An 18,018-nucleotide genomic window follows, 5' to 3' on the forward strand; every position below is an offset into this window, starting at 1 on the left:
TTTACAAGACATATACTATTCTTATCTTGTGACTCTTATATAGGGCAACTTAAAAATGGAATCAGAACTCAAAGTTAGAAACCAGCAAAACAAGAGTTTCAACTTCTCTCCGGCTTGTTGCTAGTTGGCATTTAATTGAGTGTAATGTGATTGTTGTTCAAATTAGGGATATGTATCTAAACCAATAAAACCTCTCTACTGCTCTGAAAACCATGGTTAATCACACATTAAGGGATTTTTTTTTAATCCTCACCCTTCATGTACAAACTTTACTACATTTCTTTCATTAGCTATCTATGGTGTCAGCTAATTCTTTACCAAAATCCTAGTTAATTCTGATTCCTCTCTTTGTCACTGATGAAAATCTCACTCAGCTGTAGAACTGCAGGAGCCATACATTAGGTATAGAAATACCTAGTTCTCTATCAACAAGATGGTCTTAGTCTCTTTTCTATATTGTCTAATCCTTCTAATTTGTTCTTAGTTTGTTCCAAGTACCAAACAAAGTTATCATAAAATTTAGAAACAGAGTAGGAAAAGATATTTCTAATATTTCTTATTGATAAACAAAAAGGTCAATTTGTTATTCTCTTGAGGTTAGATAATATCTTCCCTGGTACATACAAATCAGCAAGTATTAAAAATAGAGTGTGGGTGGGGAAAATGGTAAAAATCCAAATAAATCCAACATTAATTTCCTGGTTTTGAAAATGGCTCAAAATGGATGGTGGTATCTGTGATTAAAAATGGACTGTGTAGCTGCTGGGTGCCAGTGGCTTGTGCATATAGCCCTAGCTACTTAGATAGGCTGAGATCTGTAGATTATAGTTCAAAGACACCCTAGGCAGGAAAGTCCATGAAATTCTTACCTCCAATTCACCACCAAAAAGCCAGATGTGGAGCTGTGACAAGTGGTAGAGTGCTAATAATGAGCAAAAACGCTTAGGAACAGTGCTCAGGCTCTGAGTTCAAGTTCCAGGACAAACACACATTCTTTAAAAAAGAAAATGGACTATGTACAATATCATTAATGGAGGAAAACTAGACTTAGTGTAATGCCACTCTGTTCTTTTTAAAAAGCAAAAGAAGTCTTGGAAGTCTTAAATTCAAATTAACTAGTTTTCATAAAGGAAACATCAACTAGAAAACTACTAACCAGTCTTCTATCACCAAGTAACACAACCAGTTGCAGCAGACAACACAAAATGGTAGACATCAAACCACCATAAGCAATCTCTTTCCCTCTTAATCTAGCACTCAAAGTAATCTTCTCAGTGGCAAAGATATTCATCTGTTTCTATGAGAATGCAAAATGTCACTTCAAAAGGATTTCCAAAGAACATCAGGATCTGCATCTACCACAGACATCAAGGGACCTACCACACATTGCCACAGGGCAAAGATCTCACAGAGAGGAAAGGACTAAGTTGGTAAATTCCAGATCTATGAATTCAACTTAGGATCAAAGTCTTAATAGTCATATACTGTAATTCTCTTCATTTTTTTTAGTTTGGGGCAAAACAGATGCTGTTCTGTTTCAGAATATTTCCTGGGAACATCTTCCTCCTTTCCCCTAATTCAGATCCGCCCCTCCTTCTGTTCTCCTTTACCTAAAACACATGGCCTAGCCCCACATCATGACTTTTTTGTGGGATGCCTGAATGAGACTAGACAAACACATGTTTACAACATGGCACATCTCTCTGGATAGATATCAGACTTGTTTAATTTTTTCTACCATTTTCACATTTGCCTATGGCCATTCTAGATCTAGCAATGATGCACTTGGGAAATAAATTTTATTAACAAAAGAAAGAGGAAAGAAAACAGAGACTCAGGAGCTAACATAAACTCCCTCTCAGTTTTCACATACAAAAAAAAATCATTTTAGGGGCTGGGAAGGTGGCTCAGTGGTAGAGCACTTGCCTTGCATGCATGAGGCCCTGGGCTCGATTCCTCAGCAACACATAAGCAAAAAGAAAAAAGCTGGAAGTGGCGCTGTGGCTCAAGTGGTAGAGCGCTAGCCTTGAGCTGAAGAGCTTAGGGACAGCGCTCAGGCCCAGAGTTCAGGCCCCACGACCAGAGCCCCCCAAAAAATCATTTTAAGAGCTCAACTCTGGGAAAAATTACTTTCTTCTTACATGCACCCAAAATGGTCTATAGCACAAAGGGGCTCCAATTGCTTCCCTCAACCAATTTTTCTGAAATTAAAAGGTTATATGGTTCTATGTTTTTATACCCACAGAAGACATCCCCTTTCTTAAAAATGTGAAACAACAGAACGTCCCTTGCATTTCCCATAAGGTATCTGACTTTCCATTTTTAACAAATACCTTTATGATCTCTCTAGCCCAGAATTCTTTTAAGATCCACACTTCAATCTTCAACTCTCTTATATTTTTCTACTCTTTCTCAGCTCTCTTTTCAGAGACTTTCTTTCATGCTTCAGACAACAGTCCATCAGCAATCAGCAGCCCCTTCCATAACTGCCCCTCCATGAATCTTCGGCCCTCTCCTTGCCCTTCCTCATAGAACCCTCTTACCAGCCCCTCATCCTCCCCATCCAATCCTATGCACATTCATATAGACACTTCTTTAAAAAATTGAACTTGCATACAACTCTCTTCACTGTACTGTCTTAAACACTCACAAGTGGTCTTTCTACAGTTTTAGAAAGGTATGTTCCCCTTGGGCATTTCTTTTCACTCCAAGTCATGCATGTAACTGAATTACAGGTGTCTGGAAAGCAGGTGAAGATCTGGACCCAGCGATCAACACATTAACTAACAAAAGTATAAATTTAGATCTCACAATCTAAAATCACAGACTTAACATAATGGTTCGTATATGTCAAGAAGAAGATAACTAAACTCAAGGATTATAAAGACCTATAGCTTCTCACAATTTTTTTCGTAGTTTCTTTTCCAAACAAGCCTCAGCTTCATTCTTGTAATCTAAGTTTGAATTATCTTAAAATTCTACATACCACTTAGTCTTTGGGTCACCAGGTTTGCACTGTTAAACTCTACGGATGTACGGATGTAAGTAGGTTAGAAGTTAAACGTATGACTAATAGAGGTCTTAGTGTTGAAAGATAGAGCCTTTTTCACTCAGAAAATAAGTAACTGTATGTGGAAATATGTATTTGGCAACCATCTGGAAGCATTTGCTTTTATGACACAAGAGAAATTCAGATATTCAAATTCCATTTTAAATACATAGATCATAGAATACAGTGAATTGGGGTAGACTCCTAAAAAGTACTAAGTGGAAAAGTGTGACACAACAAAAAAAGAGGTGCTATAATTATTATTATTATTATTATTATTACTACTACTACTACTACTACTACATAAAGTCATGGCATGTTCTAGAGTAGTTTGCAGTTCTTGACTTCAATTTCTTCTAGGAAAGTTAACACTGAGAAATCAGAGTATGGCAAATCTTATTTATAAAACAAAAACTATGTCTGGCATTGCAGATATCAAATGAAATAATGTATGGGGAAGCTCCCTGGCAGCAGTGTAGAATAGGGCAGGTGTTACTATTGCTTTTAATACAGTGACTCACCTCATAATCTCTTTTACTGAGCACAATTTTCAGAGCAGGACGTGTACTGCATCCACAACAATTATAGATCCAGTTATTTCCAAACCATTAAACATATCAGAACTAGAAGAGACTTCAAGACCATCTAATTCAATTCCCTTATTGTATAGATGATGAAGGAAAAGTCAGACAAAGAAACCTGCCCAACATGGCAGGTTTGAGGGAGAAAGGGAATAAAAGTTCTCAAATTAATGTTTACCTATCTCTCAAATCAATGCTCTTTCCAAAGTTAATCTTAAGAAGGAATAAAGCCCAAAACCATAGCATAACCATGGCAAAAGGCCATTTTCTAGGGTCAGAAAATGATGTATGCTTGGGTTATAGCCTTGAATGATACTCAAGGCTAAACAGACCAACATTCATATTTCTGAGAGACTGTGGGGAAGATGGACTCAGGGGGCAACAGAAGCAGACCTGAGGGTGAAGACTGTTTCTCCTCAGCTTGGGACACTTACTCTGTAATCTTTTCTTGGTTTTCCTCAATGGGAATTAACGTTTCCCTTACCATTGTGGAAACTTAGAATCTTCTCTAAGGAGACTCCTATTTGGGAGTGTATCAGTTTTCCATGAATTTTGCCACCAAAGCCTGGCATTTCTCTTCCAATCACATCACTTTGCTGGCAAGATCAAATACACTAAGCACTACCAACGATTGGTCATTCTGTTCCTCTCTGGATATAAGGGCTCTTGAGGCTAAAACCACATTAAATATAGTCTCATACATAACCTATCTGATGTTTGAAAACCTCCATCTTTCTTGCAGAGTTTTTTAGCTTGAGCCTGAAGTTTTTTCGATGACAATAGAGCTCCACCTCTGGAACAGCCCATCCAGTCCTGACTCTGGTGATGTCTTCTTTAATAAGGAGTAGGAATCAGTCTCCCTCCAATTTCCTTTTTGGTCTTTTTATTCGTTTATTTCCCTTTATTGGTCCTATTTTTTTGGGGGGGAGGGGATGCTCAGAACAAATCTACTACTATCTATGCTTATGGATCTTCAGGTATTTGTGCCTGAGAAATCCAGCCCCATTAAGAGAAATCAAGATGAACCAGAGTCTACCATTAGGGTAGCAAAACATCAGACTTTTTTAAAAAATAAGGCTGTCATAACAACATGCACATAAAAACATCTGAACAAGACAAGCAAGAAGACCTTCACAAATGAAGTGAATACCATCACCTGTCCTCCATAGACCTCCTTTCCTATAACTAATATATATTCAAGAGTCCTTCCATGCAGGAAGTACTTAAAAAGACAAATTGCCCTGCATACAGTTTGCAGCAGGCACCATTCCTACCCATATCATTCATTGTTTCTTTTGAAGTCTTCAATCCAGGTATGAATGAAGGACATACTCATTTCAAGAATTTAGGGCTTTTCAAGAATGTGCCATCCACTTTGATAGGAGAGGGAAATCAGACAATGGGCCATGTCCAGAGGCCAAACCAGAAAGCCTTTTGGGATTAGTTGCTGCACACCAAGAGTTCACATTCACCATCGCGACCAAGTATTCACTCTAAATCTAATATCATGTTTCTCAGGACATTAGTATTCTTCAAGTTTTTTTCTTTCTGAAGATATTTTATAAAAGGTTTGCATTGAAAAATACTCGTAGAATCCACACAGTTACAAACATAATCATCACTTTTATAAATTATCTGAATTTTCTAGCCTTTGTCATTTAACACTTGGTATATCGAGTAAGACTTCTTCACTAGATTTTATCTGTCCTAGGCTACTTTTTTTCCTTTTTTCATTCTTTCATATATAAAAAAGGTACATGTGAGTCAGTGGTAGGGAGTGGGGGGAGTGTAGTAGGAGAAGGGACGAGAGAGAGGCTAAGTGAACAAGCCTCTATCTCTCAGGTCCATTGCATGTCCAGATAGAGTGGCTTAGGTGCAGGTGAGTGGTAGATCTTGCGGAAAGACCTCATCCCTCAGAACGCTGGCAGGCATTGACAGCATCATTCATCCCCGTGTTGAAGGAGCAGAAGGTGAATTTCTTGAAAGGAGGGGCGATGCTTGGTGTCTCTCCTCCAGCAGCTAAGCATCAACTTATACACAGAGTCAGGGCAAATATCTGGTTGAGGGAGGTAAGTCTTTGAGGGGGAAGGAAAGGAAAAGAGAAAGAGAGAAAATATGTCTTAATAAAATGGGGGGAAAAAGGAAAAGTGCTTGCAACACAGCTCGATTTGCACCCACTTTACTTTCTTGATCTCAATAACTGAAATGGATGTGATATCTATTGGTCCTACTCATTAAGGGTTTTAGCCTGTATACCAGCCCCTTTCGCTTTCCCTTTGTTCACTCCAATTCTCTGGAACAAGGTTTCCTTATGGATCCTTTAGAAACCTCTATCTTTATGTAAGAACAGAACTGAAGCAAAAGGAGCTCAAATCTTCCATTTATGGTCCACTTATGTGAAGTTGTGTCCTGGCTGAGCCAAACATAACTGAGATAGAAGCTTCAGCTTCCTGAATCAATCTTAGCCAGACTCAGAAACTGAGATGCAGAAAGTGTGCTCTTGTAGCTCTTAACCATAAAGTTCTCTGTGCTTCTTTCCAGTTTTGGCCCCCTCAAAAAAAATTCAATTTCTGCTTACAGTATACACCAATATTGATGGGTTTAGGCATGAATTCTAGCCTCGAACTCTGAAATTGCTGGATACTATTTCTATACTAAGATAATACTCAGCTGATTCCCAGGTCATCTCTGCTGTCTTCTCTAAGCTTGAGGACCCAGCTTTCCCTAAGTCATGAAAAGTATCAATAGTTGGGCCCAATAAGGTAAAGTCCTTCCAGGTAAAGTCCAGGTTACATCAGTCCATTTTGGATGTCCAAGTCTAGAAACTTGGCAAGTCCATCCAAACCACAGCCATTTCTTACACTAAAATATATTTGAATAAATACCAATAAGTCCCTTTTACTCTTACTTTTTTTTCAACCAGAAAGACAAACCAGATAATATAAATCAAGACATAGATCAAAGTATTGATTGAAGAGGTAGGACATTCTTTTCTGCTACCTTTGTGACAGAAATCTAACATGAACCTTTGTGAATCAATTTACAAGAATCAGGAGGATGAGCAATAGATACAGCAGAGCTGCCTGGAGAATGTCTTTTATATTATCTGGATAATCATCCAGATAGCTCAGGCCTACCTTGTTAAATCAGGACATTCCTTTCTTCCTCCTTCCAGACCACTTATTTCTTACCTGCCTCCCCTGGTCTCGGAAAAACTCTCCAGTATTCTCAATAACCTGTTCATCTGACAGCTGGGAATAAGGCTGCTCCTGGCAAAAGGTGAACGTCTCCCACAGAGTCACCCCAAAGGCCCACACATCACTTGCTGTAGTGAATTTGCCCTGTTTCAAGAAAAAAGAAGTGGGGGAGGAGAATCAGAACAACTCATGCCCTAATGAGAGCAGGTTATATTTTCATATTTAGTTATTCCCTCTTCTCTTCCCAAGAGGAAGGAATGCTGAAAGTGCCAAGGCAATCATGAAGGTATCAAAAAGCAGGCCATTCTTTTCATAATCTCAGCTCCATTTTCCTTTGCTTGGACATGAGGTTCAAAAACTGAAAGGATGACAGCCATCAATCATCTGACTCTTCAACTGAGTGTCAGAGGGTCACCTTCTAAGCTTTAGGGTAAGCTTTGAGCAAATGTCTCGTGGAAAGCCAAAATTGGAACAGGAAGTTGACTGTCATTATGTTAGAGTAATTGGTCTGGCGAGGAATCTGGTTGGAGGCCCTGCATGAATCCAAGACTCTCATTTCCCTGTTCAGTAATAATCAGTATTGAAAAATAGATGTTACCAAATGACAGCAACAAGATTCAGATGTCATTAAGATTCCTTAAATGTTTACACATTTTCTATTCGTACAGACAATGAAGCTACTAGTAGAGGATATTAATTTTTAAGTCAGAAAAATGACACAAAGTTTTATTAAATTACCATGCTTAATGAGACCAGTAATAAAAAAAAGTGGGATTTGAAATAAGTTTATCAGAATTTTAGTCTAATATATCTTTTTTAATCATTATGCACTAGTTGATGGAATGAACTTGCTATATATTTGGGTTATTGTATTTTTCATTTTAATACAATACAATGTCACTTGCACTATAATTAAAATTAAAAAATTTAGTGATAGATACTGTTGGTCAAACATAGTGCTTGAATAGAATATGAAAAATAAAAATATATGTCTCAGTTGCTAATTCTTTTAAATTGGCTTTTCTGCATTTCCGAGAACAAATCTTCCCTTCCAAGAACTCTTGCAAAACACTGACATTTTAATTTCCCATCTACCAACACAAGTAGCCTACTTCCAGTGGTGTTTCCTATTCACCCATCCATTATCTTAAGGGATCTAAAGCCCTCTGAAGGATATATTTGATATACTGGTTTTATAATTAAAGCCCAAAGCTAATCAAATATCATTTAAGTATATTGTTATGTAACGGAGTTGCCATTCAACAAGCAGTTAACAACTTGATTGATTGATTGACAACCCTGTAATCATTCTCCCCCATCACTCCCAACCCCAACTTTCCCCTCAATTTTCTTGATTTTGTAGGATATGCATTGAGTATACCCTGGTATGTCATTTGAACACTACATAAAATCTTTTCTTTTTAATATTTTTTTGGGGGGTCCGGTCGTGGGGCCTGAACTCGGCCTGGGCACTGTCCCTCAGCTCTTCAGCTCAAGGCTAGCGCTCTACCACTTGAGCTACAGCGCCACTTCCTGCTTTTTTCTTTTTGCTTATGTGGTGCTGAGAAATCGAACCCAGGGCCTCAAGCATGCAAGGCAAGCGCTCTACCACTGAGCCAACTTCCCAACCCTACATAAAATCTTTAGATAGAGTAGAGCAATGCTTACTTCCATTAGAAACTGATAAAACATAGCAGTTCACATGTAGTGATAAAAGAAGACAATTGAAAAAACTGGGGAGCAGTACTGAGGTTTGAACTCAGAGCCTCACATTTTCTAGGCAGGCACTCTACCACTTGAGCCAGAAAGCCAGCTTCTTCTGCTTTAGTTATTTCTCAGATAGAGTTTGGAACTAATTTTGTCTAATGATCCTTACAATTCCTGCACAGTTGGAATGACAGAGGCATGCTATCATACCCAGATTGTTACTATTGTTTTGTTTGGGTATTGTTTCATTAGCTAAGGTTTTATTAGCCAAATTTTTGCCTGCACCAATATTCTTATTATCCTTCTGATTTCTACCTTTTACTTGCTGAGATTACAGGCATTAGCCACTTTGCCTGGGTCATATTTTTTTAACTGGTTTATGCCATAAATTGTTCTTACTAATAGGAAATTGGAAAGTCTACAAGTATATTTATATTAAGTTATAGAGTCATTATTAGTTTACAGGATACAACACACCATGGAATAGTATGTGGCCATTAAAATAATGTTTTCAAAGAATATTTAATGACAGCAATAGCAAAATGTTAAGTAAAAGATAACGATATGTAACAATTTGTATGCAATTAATGTAATTATGTAATATACATTTCATACAGAAATACATGCATACGATTCTCAAAGGAAAAATATGAAAACATAGTGCTTATCCTGATGAGAGAAGAGATCACTATACATTTTTATTTCAAAATGAGTTTATGAATTCTCTCAGCATATGAACTAGATATAAGCAGATTGCCTATAAATAAAAAAATGAGTTTTCTTCAGAATTTTCTCTGTAATATTATAAAGGGCAAAAGAGTACAGCACTGGAGGAAGTAAAAATTTATGTACTACTAATCTCTTAAATTAGCTAAATAGTTGCAAAATTAGCAATAAAAAGTCAGTCAGAAAACATACTCCCTGGGAGACATTTTGAAAAATATTACTTATCCATGATGCAGAATACCAAGAATTACATTACCAAGCCATAACTCAAATAATGAAATGAAAACGTGAATGGCAAAAGTCTTTAAAATGCATTACGATCAGCTTAAATAATGAGAAAAATGGTTATAAAATTAATATGAAAGAAAAATATTATAGGTGATTAACATTTCTTTGAACAATAGCATTTTTAATGTTCTAAATTAACTAAACAACTGTTCAGTTGGTGGAAAGAGTAGAGAAAAAATTATACTAAATCCCTGATCGTAACTTTTAGTGTTTTTTCCCTAATATTTCTGTAATGGAGTTGGTAAATTTTCAGCAGAAATACACAAGTGGTAGGTAGTAATAAATAATAATAATAATAAGTCTATATAATATACTTATATATAATAGTATACATAGTAAATAATAATAAGTATATAAAGATCATCTTAAACCAGAGAAAATGTCAAGGTGTATGGAGTTTTCCTCCTACTTTGAGTTTGTTCCCACCTGCTTTTTGTGGCTCCCTACATGCACTTCCATTGCTAGGACTGAGCTTATGAATGACCTGAACTCACCAGCAGGATGCTCTCCCACGACATCCAGCGTATAGGGAGCACCGCGCGGCCCTGGATCCGGTAATAGTCACCACTATAGAGGTTTCTGCTCATTCCAAAATCAGCTATCTTGATGGTGTAGTTCTTACCCACGAGGCAGTTTCGTGTGGCCAGATCTCGATGGACGAAATTAAGAGAAGAAAGGTACTTCATGCCAGAGGCAATCTGGGTAGCCATAAACTTCAGGTTAGCATAGCTGAGAAAACACACAGGAGGAAAAAAAAGAAGAAGGAAACAGAGAGCCATGAAGAGTACACATCATAAAGCTGTTGAAACCTTAACATATCTGTCCTTAATGTATCCCTTCTAGTTCCTCCAAAGCAAGGAGGAACTGCAAGGTTCCTCGATTTAAATGCTCAGATCCCAGGTTACTCTCATGAGCACAGGAAAGAAACAAAACCTGGCTGATTTACCTGACAGTGGCCACATTGCTAGAGCAAGAGGTGGAAGGCTCATGGCGGGAAAGAAACTGATTGAGGTCTCCATTTTCCATGTACTCTGTGATCATGCAGAGAGGGTCATCGGTGATGCACACGGCTAAGAGACGGATGATGTTTGGGTCCTTGAGCCGGGACATGATTTTTATCTCCTTAAGAAAATCATTCCTTTGGAGGACACAGATATAGATAAAGCCAGAGGTTTCCAGAGTCCGAAGAGAGAAAGTGTACACCACGAATGTCTATTCCTATCCATTACACCAAGGCTTCCTTTCGCTTGGGTAACCTTAGAAAGGACAGAAAAACTGGTACCCACATCAGTCTTAGCTGACTCCTCCTGGGGTGTGATGAACCCTTATTTAATATGATATATTCTTGAGAACAGCCATTCTCACATTTGCATCCCCAGTATTTAACATACCTGCCATATAGAATGCACTTAATATTGGCAGAATCAAATACGTGTTGCTTAAAACGCAGGGGCAAAATGAAACTTCACTGAGGATGCGGTCTTAAATAAGTGAGGGTGTTTAGCATCTTTTTAAAAGCCACAGAATCATGCTATTAATAAAATAATGAGTCTTTTGGCAAGGTAGATAAACATGCTCTGGTAATTCTTTATTTTCTACTACTTTACTGGCTGGGGATATGTGTATGCTTACATAATAGATATGTCTGTGTGTATATATATGTATATGTATGAATATGAATATGTTTGTTTATATATGTATATATCATACACATATTATAATATTAATTATAAAACATTATATTACATAATATTATAATATAATATGTATATGTATATGTATATAGTGAGAACCAGAAATTAATCACAACAAAATTTAGTGGCTTATTTAAGAAGAGCTGTTTAAAGGCTATTGTTGTAAAGCAAGGCTATTTCAAAATGATTCATTTAGCCAATGCAAGTTGCTTGCTAGAGTGATGGTAGCCTTTCAGTCACAGAGTAGTGATGCTTGTGTTAAATCATTGGCTCAAATTACTGGAATATGTTAGTTATAAGTCTCCTGCAGTTTTATAGGAGCCCTGCACTGGAAGTCCTACTATGACAGTGGAGTCCTTATTATTCAACATCTCCTCTTCTGTGTTTTTCTACTAACTTCAGTGGCATTGGAGGGCTTAAACCTTTACCATCCATAACTGCAAAACAGGCTGGGCATAGGTGGAGTCCAGCAAATCTCACTAAACAAAACACTAGATAAAGACTTTCTGTATCCTCTGCATGTTTTTCTCCTTGCTCTGTTTCCAATATTCTGCTAATATAAATACAAAGAGAACATGTCTCTACAAGACCCAGAGAACATCCTAATCATTCATTCAGACTAAAATTCTCAATTAAAATGTGAAAACCTCCACAGCTCCATTCCCTTGACTTTCTCTCTTCTTCCTTTTATATCCTGTTGATTGGAAGACATTTAATGAAACCTATTGCCATCCTGGGAATTAATAATAATTGGGGGAATAAGAACAATTAGTTACTCTCATTATGAATTATCAGTGAGACAAATAAAAACAACACAAATGGGAAGATGCATATGTTATCCAGATGTGCAGGTTTCTCAGGGACACAAACAACCAGTTTTTAATCAGCATGCCTCTCTGGGTGAGGATTAACTCACCCTTACTGTAATGGAAAGGTTGTCAGATAACGGAGTGTAGCTGGAAACTTGCAATTTATGTAGTAAAGGATCCAAGAGATTATTACCTAGTTTGGAAAACTGCTAAAAGACTGGATCATTTTGCTTTGAGGTCCATGGTAATTTTTCCAAATAGAGGTAGCTTCTCATTTTGGGGGTTGCTGAACATAGAAGAAAAGGATCATAAAAGAGAAAAAAAAGGATGGGTAAGTAGAGAGGCGAAAAAAGGAGAGCAGAAAAGGATTGGCAAAGGATATGCATGTGATGTGAAAAAAGTCATTAGAACAGGAGGTAATGACATTGAAGCATATGTTTGTGGAATGACTGAAGAAGTCCATATCCAGATTGCTGTGTGTGTTGGGAAGTATAGTGCGTCTACAGAGGGAGTTAGGAAGGAAGTACGTGGCAAATGTGATAGAAATGCACATTGGTGTTTGAGAGAGATGGAGAAAAAGAATTCTGGCTCCATCCGAGAAATAAACCATAGCAAGAGCAAGGGCAAGACAGCACACAGACTTTCCCAAATCCAAAGAAAAATAAGATGCTCAGAAATTTCCAGGAATGAATGAAGTAAAGGAAATATTTTAAATGCAGACCTGGCATTCTTGTTGGCATCTGCTCGGAGCATTTTCACAGCCACCAGGACAGGCTGGTTGGCACTGACATCTAGGGCAAACTCTTTGTCTTTGAATTTTTCCATTCCCTCCACTTCACAGAGATGAACCTAGACAAAAGTCATGGAGTCTCAGCATCATCATCCTTCTGAAGGTGGCTCAGTCCATTTGCTGGGCATTGCCTGGAATTCTTACCATTCAGGCATAATAATCAAAAGGCCAATAAGAAGATATGTGTAACATATCTTTGGCTGAAATAATGGATTGAACTAAAAGCAATGGTAAAGTATCTACCTAATAGCATGTTATTGCCGTATAAAGAAATACAGATTGACTGTTTAATATTAGGTAAAGAAATGGATACATCAATATCCAAGTATTGTATTAAGCATAGCCTCACTCTAAAATATCATCCAATACAAATGCTGGAAACTTGGAAAAAGTTCAGTTATTAGATCACATAAAACAGCTCCCCAGGTAACCAGTTGGTGTAGGGTTTACCAGATCTGCTTTCTGGGAGGCGAGTGTTTGATCCACCCAGAAACCAGTAACATACTTTTACAAAAGCAAGTCTTATAGTTGAGATTTAGACAGAAGCATCGAAAAGCTCCTGTAATTCATTTAAAATCAGACCTTAAACCATGGCTCTGAATTCTATGATGACTGATAAATCTTCATTTTTTTAAAAGAAGTAATAATTTCATGTTCCCCTCTGAGGGGAGTTGAGGACTCCTCCTTAGCTGGCGACAAGTTAGGGACAAGTTCTGGGGCCAAAGGGAGGGTGAGTTTGTGTTTTGTTACACATAATTCCCCTTACAAGGAAGAAAAGAACAAATGATTCAAGCAGTATATTGCGTCTGGACAATTCGTGAAAGATGATCACATCTGTCAGCCCCACCCTCAACAACATACTCTAAACACTTTTTGAAAACACTACAAGTTCTGTGGAATGTCTGACTTAAGCCTTGTTTAGAAAGCAGGTCTCTAGAACTCTGCAGCTACTTGAAAAATGTGAGATTGATCTAATACTAGCTATGCAAAGGCCACTGCAAATAAAAAAAAAAGACAAGTGGAGGCAAGTCACTTGTGAATTCACTTCTGGAAGAGATTTTTGGTACTGCTAATCATTTTTACCCACTCACTGGCTTCCTTCAAGCTGGGAGAGACCGGAAGGTCTCACTCAAAGGATCAAACTCACCTCCCCAAACTGGCCTTCTCCCAGCTTCTCCTTGAACGTCAAAAGCTTCCGGGGGAACTCTTCCACGGCCACATCTTTTCCCGAGAGAAGATCCATGGTGACAGCAGGCACTGAGTAGGTATTACCTCCTGTGACTCCCTGGAGATTCACTATATCAGCCTCTGCATAGTGAGGCACTCCATCAGATCCGCTGGGCTGAACTGGCTTCACAATACCACTGCAGCCTGGGAAGATACAGGCAATGAGTGTTTTCCACTGGGGCATCTTTGGATACATTGTTAAGAAAGACAATCTGAGAGAAGGTCTAGAACATGTCCTCATGATATCCTCACTTGAAGAAAAGTGTTGCTTTCTCTAGAAATGCACCACAGCACCACTTGTTTTTTTCTGAGTAGTTTATTGGAGATAAGAGTCTCATGGACTTTCCTGCCTGGCTGGCTTTGATCTGTGATCCTCAGATCTCAGCCTCCTGAGTAGCTAGGATTACAGGCATGAGCAACTGGTGCATAGCTTGGTATTTTTTTTTTTTTTTGCTGTTGTTTTAGTTTGTTTTTGAAATAAGTTCTCAATAACTTTGCTTAGGCAGAACTGGAATTTATAATCCTCTACCTCTTGGACAGCTAGGATTCTAGGTACATAGGGCAACCTTTGACTTTGTTTCTCTTTTTTCTCCTGATACATGACCATTAATGACTTTCCTGACTAACCTTACCAAATGCTGTGTCGTGGCTTCTTCCTCAAATCCCAGCCCACTGTGTGATCTCACCTGGATCGTCCTCCCCTGGCGCAAATTCTGGGAGCTTCCTTATCAGCCTGGATGGCTCCTGGTAGTCAGGGCGAAGGGGAAAGATGCGATCATAAGTTGAGTTGGACTCCTGTTCACTTGGTGATGAGGAGCGGTTATTGTTGAACATACTGGACTCGCTTGGTAGGGAAAGGCTGACTGTCATTTCATCATCCAACATCCTGCGGGAAGCCTGGAAGAGAAGATTGGTAGAAGGACATCATAGCACAAAGGGACATTATTTCCTTCCCTTTTGAAACCCAGTCCTTTCACTCCATTTATTTCTGCTAACCCTCCAAAACACTGCAGGTGACAATGATGTAGTCTGCCTGTGTGTGGAAGAAGCTTAGAAAACTCCTTCATTTCTTCATGGCAGAAACACAACTTCCTGTCCTTTTCCTGTCCAGCACCTCCTCACCTTCTCTAGCATTTTCTGCCAAAATTGTCTCCAGAGGATGATGACAATGATAGCCAGGAGGATGAAGATGATAGCCACCAAGCAGCCAATCAAGATCCTAGTATTGCTGTCATCAACTTTAAGCATTGGATCTATGACCAAGAAAAGAGAGAAGATATAATCACAGGATGAATAAAAGCATGAAGGATGAAGGACTGGACTTGGGCATGTACATAAACTGTTTCCAGAGGATAACTCCAGAAGATGCCACCTTTGAATTTCTGCTTCTTGACCTTGCTACTATTTTGTTAATTTTCTCTTACATCCTGCAACATTCTCCATGGCCCAGATAGGATAATGAAGATCTTTTTTGTTTTTAAATTTTGTTCCCAAATCACCAACGCTTGAATCTACAGGCTCCTAATGACACCCATGAAATGCCAGTAAGAAATGAATTGTACTCTCTCCTCACTTTTTGAGACAGGCCCAGGTTGCTGAAAAGCCTCTTTGCAGATACTCGGTTGTATCTGTCTCTCAGATTGCAGGCTGACTCTCAGAAGCAAAGAATTCATTTTACATATTAATCTCCAGTTAGAGTTTAATCTCCAGCATTTCGTTTCAGAACCATCCGCTCATTCATGAAGATCTCCATGATGGATCTCACATAGAAATGGCCCTTGCCCTATTTCTGCCCAAAGCTTCTAGATCACTCAGGTAGCAATTGGCACACTCTTGATTCAAAGTTACAAGTTGCACTTCTAACTTTGCAGGTGGGCTGTTCTGCCTTTCCAGGGATTCCTTTTATCCAAAGCCACCTGTAATCAAACCCCTCACCCAGAGAGGAAGGCCTTTGCCAGTCTCCAACCTGCTTTATTCTCTGGAACATGCACCCACTTAAGTTTTATGATTAGGAATCACACATACCATAGGTTGTGGGTGCCATGGGGGAGGTGGGCAGAGCTCCAGAGTTGTTATACATGGCTGCATCTGTGGCAGAACAAAAGCAAGTTAGAACTGGGGTTAGAACAGGTGATGGTGTATCTGATGGTGTTCCTGATGAAGAAGAAATCAATGTGCTAATAGCCTTTTTTTCTTCTCCTTCCCTCCCTCCTTCCTCCCACCCCTCCTACCTTCCTTCCTCCCACCTCTCCTTCCTTCCTTCCTTCCTTCCTTCCTTCCTTCCTTCCTTCCTTCCTTGCTTCCTTCCTTCCTTCCTTCCTTCCTACCTTCCTCCTCTCTCCCTCCCTATCCCCCCTCTCTCTTTCTGTCTGTCTGTCTCACTTTTTGTAAATTGTACTGGACTTTGAACTCAGGGCCTTACTAAACTGGTGCTTAGTAAGCTGCTGAGCTTTGCTCTAGTTCTGGGGGTGAGGGGGAGGGATGGGGAAGGTTGCTCAGTTTTGTTTTGTTTTGTTAGAATAAGGATCACAATCTGTACCTGGAGCACAATCTGTCTGTGTCTAAGTTTTCCCATCACAAAGCCCAACTTCCTTTTATGGACCGAAATGGTCTCTGGGACTTTTCTTCCTGGACTGGCTTCAAACTGTGATACTTGCATTCCCAGCCTCTCAAAAAGCTAGAATTATAGGCATGAGCAACCCATACCTAGCTCTGACATCTTTTTTAAAAGTGAAAATATCTTAGATTAAGTTTTACTTTGGTGGTTCTGGGGTTTGATCTCAGAGCCTCTCACTTGCTAGGCAAGTACTCTTAATAGTTGAGCCGTTCGGTCACCCCTTTTGTAATTATTTTCCAAATAGGATCTCACATTATGCCTGAACTGTGATCCTCCTAATTGCCTTTTCAAGTGGGATGAAATCTCCCAAGCTTTTTTTCTTTCTCCAGGCTAGCCTCAAATGGCTTTCCTCTGATCTCCTCCCAAGAAATGAGGATTACAGGCCTGAACCACTATATCTGGTCTTTGGTTTGATAGTTATACAAAGTATACATTTATTAAAACATCACACTGTGCTCCATAAATATATGTCTGAGACAAGCAGAAAAGGTCAGATAAGATGATGTTAAGCAAAATTCACCCCAAGATAGGGACACAAGTGGTTTTTTTTCTTCTTTCCTATTGTTTCGAATGTATTTATAAGGTACCATGTGATTTTTTTGTTGCTTTGTATGTTCCTCCCCCACAGTATAACCCCTGTTTTCATTCTATTTGATATTGCTCTAATTTGTGGAGGATAAGGGAAAAAACAAATTGTTTAAATAGAGATACAGATTGACCCATTGCAACAATGAGATGTACAAGATGCTATGTTGAAAAACAAACTTTACAATTTAGGTGGGGGGAGGTGGGGGATAGGGTGAGGGGGTAGCTGAGGAGGTGGGAAGGAAGGGATGGTAGGGGAAAAACAAAGGAGGAGGCAACAATGCTGGATAAGAAATGTACTCATTACCTTCCTCATGTAACTGTAACCCCTCTGTAAGTATTTAAACAATAAAAAACTTAATTTAAAAAAAGGAAAATGATGCTTAGGATAAATAGAAATAGAATCAGATTTGAAATCAAGTTTAAGTAAAAACCTTATTATTTTCTATTTGACTCAGAAGTAGCAATGTGAAATTATGATTTTTAAATGTACATTTGTCCTTATTTTTTTCCATTGAAAAAAAATCCAAGAAATAATCACCAAAGAGCAGTGATTACTCTTATTGCATAACTCATGGTTTAATAATCTCTAATGATAATTCTGTAAAAAAAAAAAAATCAAGATTTCTTGTGGAAGTGGTTGATTCCACATCTTGGCCAGTAAATGTCCAAAATGTGCTTGGTACATCTTGTTCTTTTAGACAGGAAAAATATTACCAAAATCTCATAGAGTCAGATCTAAGGAACA

The 18,018-nt window shown here is 38.5% G+C and overlaps 1 protein-coding gene across 1 annotated transcript in view; it reads right to left on the reverse strand.

The window, feature by feature from the left end:
• Positions 1-2,140: 2,140 nt before the first annotated feature.
• Positions 2,141-18,018, reverse strand: part of Ddr2 (discoidin domain receptor tyrosine kinase 2) — a 135,433-nt gene continuing 119,555 nt past the window's right edge. Inside the window, exons 10-18 of the mRNA XM_042674321.1 lie at positions 16,094-16,156; positions 15,191-15,321; positions 14,755-14,965; positions 13,989-14,212; positions 12,773-12,900; positions 10,495-10,686; positions 10,043-10,277; positions 6,822-6,971; positions 2,141-5,705 (exon numbers count right to left, since the gene is read on the reverse strand). Coding sequence (XP_042530255.1) covers positions 5,571-5,705; positions 6,822-6,971; positions 10,043-10,277; positions 10,495-10,686; positions 12,773-12,900; positions 13,989-14,212; positions 14,755-14,965; positions 15,191-15,321; positions 16,094-16,156 — 1,469 coding nt within the window. The 3' untranslated portion in view covers positions 2,141-5,570. The remainder of the gene's footprint in view (positions 5,706-6,821; positions 6,972-10,042; positions 10,278-10,494; positions 10,687-12,772; positions 12,901-13,988; positions 14,213-14,754; positions 14,966-15,190; positions 15,322-16,093; positions 16,157-18,018) is intronic.

The sequence above is a fragment of the Dipodomys spectabilis genome, unplaced genomic scaffold (genome assembly GCF_019054845.1).
Source record: "Dipodomys spectabilis isolate Male_0828 unplaced genomic scaffold, ASM1905484v1 ptg000019l, whole genome shotgun sequence".
In the NCBI taxonomy this organism is placed as follows: domain Eukaryota; kingdom Metazoa; phylum Chordata; class Mammalia; order Rodentia; family Heteromyidae; genus Dipodomys; species Dipodomys spectabilis.